General features: G+C 41.2%; 1 protein-coding gene across 5 annotated transcripts in view; it reads right to left on the bottom strand.

Moving 5' to 3' along the window:
• LOC127456312 (chromodomain Y-like protein 2) overlaps positions 1-16,301 on the bottom strand; it is a 109,438-nt gene that overhangs the window by 23,028 nt on the left and 70,109 nt on the right. For all 5 annotated transcript variants that reach the window (XM_051724748.1, XM_051724749.1, XM_051724747.1 and 2 more), the window contains one exon: positions 13,500-13,717. In XM_051724748.1, coding sequence (XP_051580708.1) covers positions 13,500-13,717 — 218 coding nt within the window. The remainder of the gene's footprint in view (positions 1-13,499; positions 13,718-16,301) is intronic.

Raw genomic sequence — 16,301 nt, 5'->3', positions numbered from 1 at the left:
AACAGACACAGTCTCTATATGATATATAGGTGATACAGTCTCTATGTGTTGTAGTTTAAGTGACCTGTGTGACATCTCAAGGTAGTTTGCAGATGTTCGGATTAACCAGTTTGTCTGCTTCCTGACTATCTCTACTATCAAATCAAATACTATCTCTATTAAGACTATGAGCCAAATTACTACAGAGGAGAGCAGCACCTTCCCTGGAGGGATGGAGTCCGTTTCTCTTTAGCAGGTCAGGTCTACCCCAAAACCTCTTCCAATTGTCTATAAATCCTATGCTATTCTCCGGACACCACTTAGACATCCAGCCATTCAGTGACACTAATCTATTATAAACCTCATCACCATGAGCATTTTACAGTGTCTGACAACATTCTGCAAGTTCACACACCTCTTTAACTTTATCTTTAGTGATATGCGATTGGCGAAGCCAGACATCGTTAGTGCCAACATGAATAACAACAATTTTTTTGAAAATCTACATTTAGTATTAGCCATAACTTGTAAATTTGATCTGATGTCAGACGCTCGAGCCCCAGAAATGCATTTAACAATGGTGGCTGGAGTCTCTATTTCCATGTTCCTTACAAAAGAATCACCTATGACCAAGGCTCTTTCAAAATGATTCTCAGTGGGTGCATCACTGAGAGGGGAGAATCGATTGGAAACCCTAACAGGAATGGGAGAGTGGTGCTGCTTTGCTGAGCGAGTATGTCACCGAGACATCACCCAAACATCCTGCTGCAGGGGCTCTACAGCCATAACAAAAGTGTGTGTGTTGCTCACTGTACTACCCGCATCTGAAACAGTATCTACCGGTTTCTCTTTCTCACTGACCTCCACTAGTGTTCGGATGCGTGTCTCTAACTCATTAACCTTCTCCGTCAGCCAGACTAATTCCTTATATTTATCACATGTAAATCCCTCACTGCTGATGGAAGAAGCTATAGTAAACATGTGGCATGCAATGCAGGAAGAAATAACATGAGAAGATGCATGACTTACCGCAATTGTAGGTTGTTGTTCTTGAGCGGCGAGGGTTTGAGATCGATGTGGCTCAATGGGGTTCCTGATCAGCAGAGGTTTGAGATTGATGCAATAATCCGTGTACAACACAGTGGAGAAAAGGAATCCACGCAGATGTGAGATGTAGACAAGCAGAGAAAAAAAAATAAAGAAAAAAAGAGACAAAAATGGGTGCATGCGGTAAAATACACACAGTTGAAACAATAGAAAAGCGGAAAAAACCGAAGCACGTGGTAAAATGGCAAAGGATAAAACGATGAACGTATAAGAAGAATAAGCAGTGCTAAGTAGGCTAGCAAGCAACAAACACAGACTCATGCAGTGTCCAAGCAGCAACCACAAACCTACATATCAAGACACATATATAAACTTTACCCTGCCCAAACAGTGCTATGTCAGCATAGGGGAAATGCTAAACATATCAGCTGTTACCAAGTATTTGCATAGGGCTTGTGTCGCACAGTAAATAATAACAAAGAAAGAAACGGGTGCATGTTGTAGGAGAGATGGAACTTCTTTCTTCATTTATTTGATGTAGATCACTGACAAAACTAAAACTAAACACTGAAAATGAGTGCAGCTGGCGTGCATGGACATATCTTACCTTCGACCAGCCCCGAGGGGGTAAAATACACAGCGTGCACACACACAGACACACATGCACATTAGACACTTGGAATCAAATAATAAATCACATCTTTTACATTCGCTGCCCAGTATTAGCATAATCTCGGAAGTGAATTCTGTTTTATCTGCATTTAGTTTGGGAATTAAAGGACAGATTTATTCATTAATTCAGTGCGATTAATTATATAAAAATATTATATAAATATTATGCAATTGATCATGTCCGTGGTCCGTAATAAGGAATATTCCTTTCATCTGAGGATATCAAATATGGAGTACCACCTGTTTTCTCCAAGGGGCAGTAAGCAAAACTCGCTGTATAGGCAACACGCAGCTCATACAGACAGAAAACAAACCAAACAACACAAGTTGAAAACACCTTCTTGCATTCAAACACAGCTTGATGGAGTGCAAATCCAAAGGCAGGGATCTCAAGACGTGTTGTTCTAAGTTTCACACTTCGTTTAACTTGACACAGCAACCTAAACACATTAAATCATAAACAGACACAAGGTAACCGAGACACACCAAAAGCGTCCTTCTGAGTGTCTAAATTACAGGCTTGTTAATGTCAGGAGTTATGTTGTATTTCGCCAGATACCCCAATCAATCTCTTCTAATTATCACAGATACTGTATATGCTCATGTTTATTTCCTGCATAATTAATCAGCACAGTATACATTTTCTAATAGGTCAGTTACGAGTGCCAGCAGTGTGTAATTGCTGTAGACACACCCAACTCTGTGATTTTTACAGACATTGCTTATCCCGTGCGAATCAACGGTAAATATTACAGACGTCCACAGTAATAATTACTTTACGGACATATGTCCGGAAAACTAATCCTGTCCGAATAGTGCTTTAAACACCCAGAGCTTCAATGATTCACACGTTAACTCGATGGGGAGAGGAGGTGTTTAAATCTTTTGTCTGTGCTGAAAAAGGTGCAGTTGGGACTCACATGTTGCCAGGCAAGAACATGACAGATTATTTGCAACATACATTGAAAAAATATATTTACACTAATAACAAACAAACTCAGTAGGGCTTTAATATTTCTGGCAGTTTGTTGTTCATTCAATTAATGATTGATTTTATAATGTCGCATAATATTTGGGAGCAGTGTTTCAATGAGAAAAAGACGTTCAGATTTCATACAATGTCATAATCTGACAAGATCATCATATTATGAACGTGAAGCACAAGTTAACATGGCATTAACATTGCTTGATAATGTGCACCATTTCACACCGAATAAAGAAACATCATTTGAACAAAATGCTCGCTGCTTTTGTCGTCACCTAATAGCTCAAACTGTTAATGCTGTGTGAAGTTGTGCTGCTCATATTGTTTTTGAACATGATCAAATCTCATGCCTTGGTACGTTTTTTTTTTTTTGTGGTTTTTTTGGTAATTCTGCCACTCAAGCTAATTATATCACTTATTTTCATCTGTACAAGGATACCAACATTATGTAGTTAGTTTATTCAGAACTCAGCCCCAGTTAAACCGTAACACCGGAGAATGATGAGGAGGGAACCGCACCTATCACAGCGTGGCGGCAAGTGTGATGAAAAGAAAACAACAAACACACCAGCAACTGTATAACATTTTGAAATAAAGCGGAGCAAGGAGAACAAATCTTGCTCAGACTTCAAGTTTGTTATTTACACGCGTCGCGGGGCTCATTGTCTCGGTTTGCTCGGCTGCAGCGTGCACAATACAATGTGACAAAAAGCAACAATGTTCCACACTATTGTGAACTACACTTACGCTATTGTAGGCTACTGTATAATGCAATTAAGTTGAATAATAAACTTGATCATGTAATCATGTACAATGCCGCCCTGTGTGACTGTATCGGCAATGATTTTACCTTTAAAACACAATCGTGGCGACAAATATAAGTTAAATACCACGTAAAAAATATATACAGTATAATATGAACAAATGACCAACAATGATCTTACATGTCAAAGTGTCAGTAGCAGACACAGTGCAAAATGGCTTTTTGTGAATTTGCTGGATGTATTTACTTTCTACATGTGTCCAAACAGACAATAAGATAAGTAAAGCTGGTCTCAAATCCGCGATATGCAGGAAATGGCAGTATCAGATGACACGAGTGCACAGCCCCTGAGCTATCAGTCCACATGTGACTTTCAAAGAACTTCAGTTTTTAACTGCTCCATACCAACTGCTGTAACTTTAAAGTATACTATTTAAAAACAACAAAATAATCACACACACATACAGTGTATATATATATATATATATATTTATACACACACACATACATGAGTGGGTCTAACACTTTTAGTCTAACACTGCAGACTAGCCGGGTCAATTATGGCACGGCTTAACAGCATTAATTAAATGCATTGTTGTTGTTTTTTCATTAGGGCTAACAAATGAAATTATGAATGTTCACGATGTGTTTTCATTTTGATTTTCATAAAGATAATTAAATAGCTAATATCTATGAAGCACTAGTTTTAAGTTACTGAAAAAGGCTGACATTCAAGCATTTTTTTTTTTTCTGTATATCATAAACTAACTAAGCTATAACTTTAATACTACCATTAATTTTGCATTGTTAGATCACCTTCTACACATCAAAATGTAAAAAAAAAACAATACAAATAATAATATTAACAATTTAATCATAATAACTCTCACTTTCGTCATACTACTAAATGATGGTGACAAAAGTGTCCCTTTGCGCCTCCTGGCGGTGATTTTGCAAGCGTGTCTCACATGTGAGAATTTAAAGTTTTCACAGGCAATACACCCTGTGGTAGTAAGGTTCAATCTGGTTGCTTACCCAATATAGCAAGCATGGGCTGCGTGATCTGCTGCACTCGTACCCTCTCATGAACGCATACAAGAGAGCAACGGTCGGTCAGATTTTCACTAAATAATAAATACGATTTCGGTTTCACCAAACCACAAAAAAAAAAAAAAACTTTAAATCTCAACAAATTATGAAAAACTGCATTTTCAGTCTCATAATATAGAGAGTACAATGTTGACAATTTAATAATTTAAAATCTGTTTAATTTTTTTTTCAAATGTTTATGGTGTCTATGATGTTACTCATTTTCAATTATAAGTATCCATTTTTCACAAAAAATCTGACATTTTATTAATGTTAGCTAAAAGGCTGTGGGGTCTTTTTAAAGTCACTGTTGTGTTCAGAGGTAAAAAAAAAAAAAAACAAATTTTGGCATTTTAAGAGAGAGAGTTGTTTAAGTAAGGGCGGCAGCTCGTTTTGTTTTGATATCTTAATAGCTGCTGTGTGAATTGATGTCTGCTCAGGGCTCAACAGAACTGTAACTGTCTCTTATTCTGTTTCTCCCTCACTGAATGATACAAGCTGCTTCTCCTGGAGCTCAAGGCCTTTTCTCTCACTCTATCTCTTCTTCTTCATTTATCTCAATTTGTCACCATATGTGCTGTAATCCAGAGATAATGATGGAGCCTCTGCCATCTCTCTCTGTTACACATCAGCGGCACATATGTTGCAGAGGGTTTAGTAGTTCAACAGTGCTCAGGGCCTGAAATGTATAACAATCAGTGTCAATTCCTCCCTTACATGGCTCATATGTGGGGGGGGGGGGGGATGGGGGGGGGGTGTTGGGGGCGATTTACGCACTTTCTTTGGGAAAAAGTAACCTCTAGTTTTATTTTGATGGAATGATTTTTAAAGTATAAAGTAGGGCCGACATTATGCATTGTCATGTGGGCAATTGTTCATTCACTTGCCCGTGTGAACGCCTGCTGACACAGCTCCGTCCACTTGACCAGATCTCGTGCCCCCTTTTAAGTCAGATCAGTCAGCGGGCTGGTGACGGTCAAATAATTAGGCACAAACCTATGATAATAGCCAGCCAGCCCCAGGAACTGTCTCACCTCCTTTTTGGTCTTAGGTCTCAGGCAGGCTGCAATCACTGCTGTTTTATCAATTTGGGGCCACATCTGCCCATGACCCATGTGGAAGTCCAGATACCATACTTCCACCTGCCCAGTTGTGCACTTCTTTGGGTTTGCCATGAGTTCCGCTCGTCTCAACAACCTCAGAACAGCCCTTCTTCCCGAACCACTTCTTTTTTGGGCTCGGGTAATTGGTAGGGACAACTGCGTACCACTACCCCTCGGGTCATTTTGATATGGTGCTCTATAAGATTCATATGACTGGGAAGAGGTGGGAAATCATCGGAGAATACTCCTTGCAACCTGGCAACCTCCGTGACTTGTGACGGTGAGAGGTTGTCTCCGCAAGTGACCGGGGTGACTCGATCGGTGGCTTTTAAATTCACCTCCGGTCCAAGCTCCTCCCTCTCCGGAACCCCCATCGCCAAAGTCACAAAGTCCTCTCTCCATGGTTTTAGGAGGTTGAGGTTGGTAAATCTGACATGCTCCGCCTCTATCCGTTCATTTAACCTCATAATCGATTTCTCTGACTTGCCGTTTGACCTCAAAGGGCCCTTGCCACTTAATAATTTAGAGCTCGATGTGGGGAGTAATACAAGGACTTTATCTCCCAGTGTAAATTCCCACAGCTGAGTACCCCAATTATCCAGCCGGCTTTGACATTCTTGAGCCTGGATCAAATTCTCCTGTGTTAATTCCAATTTTCCTGTAGGACATCGAGCATGCCGCACGGTCGACGCCCGTACAATAATTCAAATGGGAAGAACCCTGTGGAGGCTTGTGGGACCTCTCGTACTGCAAATAATAGGGGCTCGAGCCACGTGTCCCAATTTCGGGCATCTTCATGCAGGAACTTACAAATCATATTCTTTAATGTCTAATTAAATCGTTCGACCAAGCTGTCCGTTAGGGGATGGTAAACGCTGGTCCGAATTGATTTAATCCCCAATAATTCATACAGTTCGCATAGTGTACGTGACATAAACGTTGTGCCCTGATCAGTGAGGATTTCTTTCGGAATCTCCACTCAGGAGACTCTTCCAAAGAGTGTCTCCACAACACTATGTGCTGAGATGCGCAGAGGCACTGCTTCTGGATATCGCATTGTGTAGTCCACCAGAACCAACACAAAGCGATGCCCATGTGCCAGCCGCTCTAATGGCCCGACGAGATCCATACCAATTCTTTCGAAGAGGACCTCGATCGATGGAATGGGGCGCAATGGCGCTCTTGGGGTGGTCGGCAGATTCACCAGCTGACATTCACAGCATGCCGCACACCACCTGCAAACATCCCCACGAATGCCCCGCCAATTGAAACGGGCCATTAGACGGTTCAGTGTCTTATCCTGCCCTAAGTGACCCGCCATCAGATTGTAATGAGCCATCTGGAATAACATTTCCCAACGACTCTGTGGTATTAACATTTGGATTATATCCTCCTTTGTCTAGGCATCCTGCGTCACTCGATACAACCGATCCTTGATAATTGAAAAATACATATATGCACGTGCAATGTCTGGCGGGAGGCACTGAACATCAATCACTTTCACTTGATCAAAGGCGTGCCGGTTTGTATCCAAAGCCTCGGACTGAACCAAGCTTTGGTGAATGGAGGTTTTTATTACAACCTGAATCCACCAAGACTTGGTATGTGCCCCCCTTAATATTCACAGGTATCAAGTATGCTCCTGCTCAATTGGTGGCGGCCTGTGGCATGTCGGGTATCCGGACCAGTGTCTCCACCTCCATCACAGGGCACCGGTCCTGGAAGTGCCCAGGTTCCCCACAGCTCCAGCAGGCCGGCTCAGACTTCACGCCCACACCGGCGGCAGCGGATTCATCAGCCTGTGGGGGACAGCGTAGAGGGTTAGGGCAAACTGACGGGTTGAACGGTCCATGGAACTGGATTTTGGGGACATGATTCCCCATTTCTGGGGAACCGAGAGAGAGGGGGGGAGAGAGAGAAGAGAAAGAGGGCTCGTGGTTGTGTCTGAAGACCCTTCCTGGTGTACCAAGCTCCCTAGCACCTGCCGGTCCTCCGCTTGAGCCTGTAAAAGCACCTGGAACTGCTGCTCCTGTTCCAGACGCAGCTCAAGCATAGACTGTTGTTGCGCTTGATGGATGCTGGCGAGGGTCTTGAATACTTCAGCCAGCTGCGAGGACTCCATGACAGTGTTTTCTTCCTCCTAATCTGGGGTTTAACAAGTCACTGGATCTGTCAGGAGGAAGAAGCGGGACTCGGCGTATTCTTTTCTCAATGAAGCCATTTATTTACAATAAACAACGTGGCTTTTCAGCACACACAATTAAACACACACACACTCAGGCATTTGAAGCGTAGCACTCTCTCTCCTCCGGCGGTTTGGATTGCCCTTTTATCCCTCTCCAGCTCTCACTGTAACACAAAACAGCTGTTAGAGGTGATTTCCCACAGGTGTCAATCCTTACCTCCCTTCCTCTCCCGGCCTCGCTCTCCACAGGCGTTGCTCAGCCACGCCCCCATCACCATAGCATTGTGGAGATAGGACTTTTTTTTTTTTATGATTTTAACGTCTGTTCTATCCAATATGCGCAACGTCCTGAGCATACATAACGCGGGCATACAAATGGAAATCGCTTCATTGGACATAGAAAGCTCTAAAATATGATTGCACGCTAGCAGCCACAGGTGTTGGACCTGTACGATGAGTTCGGCTGAAAGTGATACAAGGAGCGGGAGACAGACAAGCCTTTTCTGTGCGAGGGATCGAATGTCCGTTTGAAGCGAGAGAGCGATCTTCTCTGACTATATATAATGCTGAATATTATGTATAAAAATGCTATGGGGAATAGAATCCTAATGTCAAATGTCATGTCTGATTTGATTTTATCAGTAAATTATTATTATTTAACTGGATAAGCATGCACTTCCATTAAATATGTATTTTTGAAAATAATATTTAGATGTAATCAGAGACAATACTATTTTAGAAAAATAAAATGTAAAATGTTTTTAATCAGAGACAGTTATAGTTATTAGTTAATATTTCCATTTGGTGTCACCATTGCCTTATTCTGGACTGTTTTTAGTCCAAGTACATCTCTGCTGGACTTTGTAGCACTTTTACGAACAGTACTTTTACCTACATTTTTAAGGAAACGAACTGCTTTGCATATGTCTATAAAGTAGTAGTAATAATAATAATAATAAACTTTCTATCTTAACTTTTCTTGATTCAGGTAGAGGGTAGTGTTAGTAACAAACCATGCTAGCTGTCACTGACATAATTTTACATTGACCAAACCTGCATGTCAACTCATTGCAATGCTGTGTCAATGGCAGTAGGTATTATATTTAATAGAGCAGAATAATCTTTGGCAAATATATCCAAAGCTTTCCAGCCTTCAGTCATACAGACAATGGACCTACAGCTCTGAGAGACATTAAATCAAAGGACACACAAGGTCTGAATGTAACACTGATGACAATAAACATTCTTTTGAATATAACTTCATAAAATAAAAGTAATAAACAGCAATATGTGCCTACAAATGGCTTTATTTGAATATGTTTGCGCATGTATGCCATGACATTGGGATGTCAGAAATGTCAGAAATCTGTACCCATGCCATCTGAATGACAGGCAGAGAAGTGGCAGCCTTTTCCGTGCGCCCATATTCTGTAAAAACGCTTGCGGTGATGTGGATAAGTTCCTGAACATCCAATACACTTCAAAATTCAGTCAAAATTGCTGTCTTGGTTATGTGCTATTGTAATCAGAGACTGTTATTTCTTAGGCCAGAAAGATAAGGACTTTTCACACTGCACTTAACCCTGGGATATTGTCTTTTTAAACTCCAGGTTAAGGACACTTTTAAAGGAATATTCCGTGTTCAAATCAAGTTACACTCAATCGACAGCATTTGTGGCATAATGTTGATTACAACAAAAAAATTTTTTTGACTTGTCCCACCTTTTCTTTAAAAAGAGCAAAAATCTAGGTTACAGTGAGGCATATACAGTACAATGGAAGTGAATTGGGCCAATCCGCAAACATTAAAATATGCACTGTTTCAAGAGTATAGCAAGTAGGGGGGCCTGGGTAGCTCAGCGAGTAAAGACGCTGACTACCACCCCTGGAGTTCACAAATTAGAATCCCAGGGCGTGCTGAGTGACTCCAGCCAGGTCTCCTAAGCAACCAAATTGGCCCGGTTGCTATGGAGGGTAAAGTCACATGGGGTAACCTCCTCGTGGTCGCTATAATGTGGTTTGCTCTTGGTGGGGCACATGGTGTGTTGTGCGTGGATGCCACGGTGGATGGCGTGAAGCCTCCACACATGATATGTCTCCGCGGTAACGCGCTCAACGGTTGACGGTCTCAGACGTGGAGGCAACTGAGATTCGTCCTCTGCCACCCGGATTGAGGCGAGTCACTACACCACCACGAGGACTTAGTGCATTGGGAATTGGGCGTTCCAAATTGGGGGAAAAGTATAGCAAATAAACAATACGTGTGTTAACATGTTTTTAGTGGGATAAAATTGCTTACTTATTTTTTCTGTGTAAAGTTGTATCCAATTTCGTAGCTATTACGACGTAACGGCGTAAAAACTTAGGCCCTAAAAAGAGTTTTAACAGACTCATGTGCTTTTATAAAATTATAAACTTCACATTTCTGCCTTTAAACCCTCCAAAAATTTGCAAATTACACTGAAAAGGTTAGTAAGCGATTTTATCACACTAAAATCATGTTAACACATTTGTTTTATGTATTGTGGTTATACTCTTGGTAATACTCATTTATTTAACATTTGCGGATTGGACATTCACTTCCACTGTGCGTCCAAGCGCCTCACTGTATCCTTGATTTTTGTGGTAATCAACATTATGCCACAAAGGCTGTCGATTGAGTTCAACTTGTATTGATCCCAGAACATATCTTTAACCCTGGGTAAAGCAATGGTTAACAATATTATAATAATGTCAAACAGTAATGGAAAATATAGTCTGGAATGTCAAAGACACAGTATTGCTTTTACATGTGTTTTTGTAGTACATTTCAGAAGACACAAGAAAAAGTTGTTTCACTGATAAGCAGTTAATAACACAGGTTGCATTCCCATCGCGAACTGTATTCATCCAATCAATGTTACTGACCTTATATATATGCAAATAAATGGGTTTTCACACTTGAAATTAACCCTAGGTTAATTGAATCTTGGGTTATCTTGTTTCACACTGTTCATACTTCACCCTCGGTTAATTATTAATTTTGGGGATTTATGTTTCGCGGATTCACACTGTACATTTGTAAACCTGGTTAACATTCTTATTTTCATATTTTAGGTGTCAATGACAATGATTGGATGAATACAGCTCACAGTGGATGCACAACCTGTCTATGAAGCTGCTCTTCTGAGGAAATTTGCTCTGTTTGTCTTTTGTCTTTTAAAACATACCACGAAAACACATGCAAAAGGAATACTGTCTCTTCATCACATCAATTATCACGTTTGTCATGACTGTTCGTCATTTTACCAGTTTCCCTCAGACAGAACACATACACTGATGAGCCAAAACATTATGACAACTCACAAGTGGAGCAAATAATGCTGATCATCTCCTAACAAGGCCATATGTCAAGGTCTGGGTAGATTAGATGTTAAGCGAACAATCAGTTCTCATAGTCCAAGTGCTGATTGCAGAAGAAATGGGCAGGAGTAAAGACCTGAGCGACTTTGAAAAGGGTCAAATTGTTATGGTCAGATGACTGGGTTAGAGCATCTCTGAAACGGCAAGGCTTGTGGGGTGCACGCGGTCAGCAGTGGTGAGTACCTACCGACAGTGGTCTGAGGAGGGATAAACCACAAACCGGCGACAGGGTGTTGGCGCTGAAGGCTCATCGATGCATGAGGGCAACGAAGGCTATCCCGTCCGAACAGACACAAGGTCTACCGTGGCACAAGTCACAGAAAATTTTAATGATGGTTACAGGAGGAATATGTCACAACACAGAGTGCATTGCACCCTGCTGCATATGGGGCTGCATAGACGCAGACCTGTCAGAGTGCCAATGATGACCCCTGTACACTGTCAAAAGCACCTACAATGGGCATAAGAGCATCGGAACTGGACCTTGGAGCAGTGGAAGAAGGTCGCCTGGTCCGATGAGTCCCGTTTTCTTTTATATCACGTGGACAGCCGTGTACGTGTGCACAGTTTACCTGGGAAGTGATGGCACCAGGATGCACTATGGGAAGATGACAAGCCGGTGGAGGGAGTGTGATGCTCTGGGCAATGTTCTGCTGGGAAACACTGGGTCCGGCCATTCATGTGGATGGCAATTTGACATGTGCACCTACCTAAGCATCATTGCAGACCAGGTACACCCCTTCTTGGCAATGGTATTCCTTGATGGCAGTGGCCTCTTTCAGCAGGATAATGCACCCTGCCACACTGCACACATTGTTCGGGAATGGTTGGAGGAACATGATGAAGAGTTCAAGGTGTTGTCCTGGCCTCCAAATTCCCCAGATCTCAATCCGATTGAGCACCTGTGGGATGTGCTGGACCAACAACTCAGATCCACAGCGGCTCCACCTCGCAACTTACAGGACTTGAAGGATCTGCTTCTAATGTCTTCAGGGGTTTTGTAGAGTCCATGCCTCGGCGGGTTCGCGCTGTTTTGGCAGCACGCGAAGGTCAACAGCATATTAGGCAGATGGTCATAATGTTTTGACTCATCGGTGTACAGTTTCTGCGACTGTATATGGTGCATGAATATTAAAGGAGGTAAGCACCGAAGCATTATATGATTGGCTGACTTTTGCCAAACAACTTTCGGTCACACTTTATATTAGGTGGCCTTAACTACTATGTACTAACATTAAATTCATACAAGACTATGTATTTACTGTGTAACTACGTGTTGTTCTGCAAAATTCCCACATTTGCTGCTACTGAGGTTGAGGTATGGGTAGGTTTAGGAGTAAGGGTAGGGTGAGGGGTAGAGTTAGGTTTTGGAGTAAGGGTTGGGTTGGGGTAAAGTTAACAGTGTAACTACAAATATAAGTAAATGCAAGTACTTTAAATATAATTACAATGCAACAACATGTATGTACATAATAAGTACATTGTACCAAATGGTTAAGTACATAGTAGTTAAGGCCACCTAATGTAAAGCGGATCCCAACTTTCTAAAAACATAATAACACTGCATCGTTTCACTTTGCAGTGCAACGTTTCACCTTTGGCACTGCATTGCAGGATTAAACCCACAAATGCGATGCTAACCCTAAAATTGGTGGTAATCCCCTTTCAAAATTACAAGTGTGAAATTTTGCTCTACCCGGGGTTAAAAGCAGGGTTTAAAAATACGATAACCTGGGGTTAAGCACATTGTGAAAAGCCCTTAAGAGTGTTATCCCAGGGTTTAAAGCCTAAATATACAGTGTGAAACTTCGAAACATAAAATAACCAGGATTAATTCCTTACCCAAGGAAAAGTATGAAGAGTGTTAAACATGAAACAAGACAACTCAGGATAACATTTAAAAATTTCAAGTGTGAAAAGCCCTATTCTTCATGCAAGTACGCAGACGCAAGTGCATGGCCAAAGCATTGACAACGCGAGGTCCCGTTGAACATACTTAGCACATGCTCGTGTGTTGGTCTGGTCTCTAACAAACCTTAGTATTCAAGAGGATGATAGAGTTACCCTTAACTGCCAGAGTTATTATTCAGGTACGTTGCTATTGACCAACTTGATTATCAGCATAGACCAGGAGTTTTCAAAGTCTTCACATTTGTCAACCATTGTGAAATTATTTCATGTCTAATAATAGAATGTGGTGAGAAGAGCGATAAAATGTTTTGATAAAAGTTTGTATAATATTTCCTTTGAGTAAAATCTCATGTTGACGCATACCTCTGGGGTTAATGCATTGTTGTCTGATGTTTGGCTCGATAGCAGGACATGTGTAAAACCCTCTTCCTTCCTGACTACGATGTCCCGAAATCTGCAGTTGGTCTCGTTCTGTCTGACGTTGTACCTCAGTCTCTTGTCAAAGATGTAGCCTTTGTCCTCTGTCAGCTTCCGTTTGACTGTACTGTGCAAATGTGCTTCTCCGTTAGGAAGTGGTGACCCTGTTTGGACATGAGGAAAAAAGAGACATTAATATGAGAACTTGGACAAATTATTAAACATATAATGCATAAATAAACTGTACTGACATAAAAATTACACAGAGCAGCAACATCTTGTCCATCTAAGTTCTTTTAGGTTGACCATAAAATCCTTATGATTATTCTCAGCTAAATGCATTTATGAAGTTTATGACATTTATTCTCATCAAATTGCCTTGATGAGGATAAGGGCTATGTCACACAGCACAGATAAGCAGTGCGTACAGTAAGTGGTGTATATTTATTTTGGTGCCAATTTTAACCAGTTAGAGCATTCACACTGTACACATAAGCAGCATGTTTGCAAGTAAAGCATTTTAAACAATGCTATTAGTAAAAAAAAATATATATATATATATTATATACACAACTCCAATTCCGAAAAAGTTGGTACAGTATGAAAAATGCTAATAAAAGAAAAATTAGTGATTTTTAAATTATAAATCACCCTTTGCTACATTAAAAGCTCTAAATCAGATGATTGCAACACGTTCCAAAAAAGTTGGGACAGTCAAGTGTTTACAACTGTGAAACATCAACATTTCTTCTAATAACACTTATTAAGCATTTGGGCACTGAAGACACAAGTTTGTTAAGTTTAGAAAGTGGAATTTTCCCCCATTCATCCATTACGTAGGTCTTTAGCTGCACAATTATACAGGGTCTTCGTTGCCATCTGATGCGCTTCATAATGCACCGCACATTCTCATTTGGAAACAGGTCAGTACTGTAGGCAGGCCAATCTAGCACCCACACTCTCTGCTTGCACAGCCTTGCACTTGTAATCCGAGCAGTATGTGGTCTGAAGTTGTCCTGCTGGAAAATGCAGTAACGTCCATGGAAAAGATGGTGCTCGATGGCAGTATATGTTGCTCCAAAATTTGTACATATCTGTCTGCATTCATGGTGTTCTCATAGATGTGTGAGTTACCAATGCCATGGGCACTGACACACCCCTGGCCCATACAGAAATGTTGAACCAAATTTTCAAAGGATCTCAACTCACTACTCTCATATAGGTCACCGAGTGTAGTAACCCCCCTCACAATCCACTCTGACCAGCAGAATGGGGACTTATTAATACATAATTTGGGGTTCAGCCATAAGCTTGAGGTAACATTTAGATAAATATCCGAATTAAACACTCTGGACACTTTTGTCCATACCGAGTGCAAATGCGAGATAACGGGGTGTAATTTAACTTATCCGGTTAGCTTGATAGAAAGGCTTTGCAATGGCAAAATAGGGGCAAACTCTTCCTGTTCAATACAAAACCAGGGAGGGGCTCTTTTAGGTGGAAGCGACCAATGAGCCAAACGTCTGAGACTGAACGCATAATAAAACAAAATCTTGGGTAGACCTAGCCCACCTTTGTCAATTGGCCTATGCAGCTTACTGAAATGTAATATGGGACGTTAAAAATTCCAAATGAAAGACTTCGCTATGCTATCAAATTACTTTTCAATAGTTGAATTTTGGAATACAACTCATTTTAATAACATTAACCTTCCCAATCATAGATAAATGTAATGAAGCCCACCTGCCCACATTGCTCGAAAACCTTTTTATTAAGGGGTCAAAATTAACTCTAACTAAATCAGACAAATTTGCTGGGAATAAAATACCCAAATACTTAATGCCCTGTTTGGGCCACTGGAAGGCACCCGGCTGGAAAGCCGTTACTGGGCAGTACGCTGTCAGAGCCAAAGCTTCGGATTTAGACCAATTGACTCTGTATCCTGAGAACTTAGAAAAGGAATGAATGATTCTGTGGAGGCAAGACATAGATCTAGTTGGGTCAGAGATGAATAATAAAATATCATCTGCATAAAGCAGAAGCTTATGTGCCACACCTCCCGCAATCACCCCTGGAAAATCATCCTCCTTTCTTATCACGGCTGCTAATGGTTCCAGGGCAAGACAGAACAATAATGGGGAAAGAGAGCAACCCTGCCGGGTGCCCCTATCCAGAGTAAAATAATCTGAAATTAGTCCATTTGCCGCTACCGGGTGTCTATAAAGCAACTTAATCCATCCAATAAACCTACTCCCAAACCCATACATTTCCAAAATCATAAAAAGATTATCCCATTCTACCATATCAAATGCCTTTTCGGCGTCAAGTGAGATGGCAGCGACCGGAGTCTGATCATTCACCACTGACCACATAATACTGATGAAATGCCTAATGTTATCAGAAGAGCTGCGGCCCCGAATAAACCCTACCTGATCTATATGTATAAGACATGTCATAACTTTACTTAATCGATTAGCCAAAATTTTTGACAATATTTTAACATCTAGTTAGATCAGGGAAATTGGATGGTAACTCTTACACTCGCTTGGGTCTTTGTCCTTTTTAAGAATCAGACTGATCCGGGCTTGTGTCATGATTGGCGGAAGCTTTCCATTCTTTAATGATTCCGGATAAACTTCTAACAAAATTGGAGCCAGTTCTGTAGCATAAGATCTAAAAAATTAAGTGGCAAAGCCATCTGGCCCCAAAGCCTTGCCTGTAGGCAGGGCCTTAATTACCTTGTCAAGC

The sequence above is a fragment of the Myxocyprinus asiaticus genome, chromosome 18 (assembly GCF_019703515.2).
Source record: "Myxocyprinus asiaticus isolate MX2 ecotype Aquarium Trade chromosome 18, UBuf_Myxa_2, whole genome shotgun sequence".
NCBI classification, from domain to species: Eukaryota; Metazoa; Chordata; class Actinopteri; order Cypriniformes; family Catostomidae; genus Myxocyprinus; species Myxocyprinus asiaticus.
The sequence above is the reverse complement of the archived record's forward strand: the minus strand, read 5'-3'. Positions and strand labels throughout refer to the sequence as shown.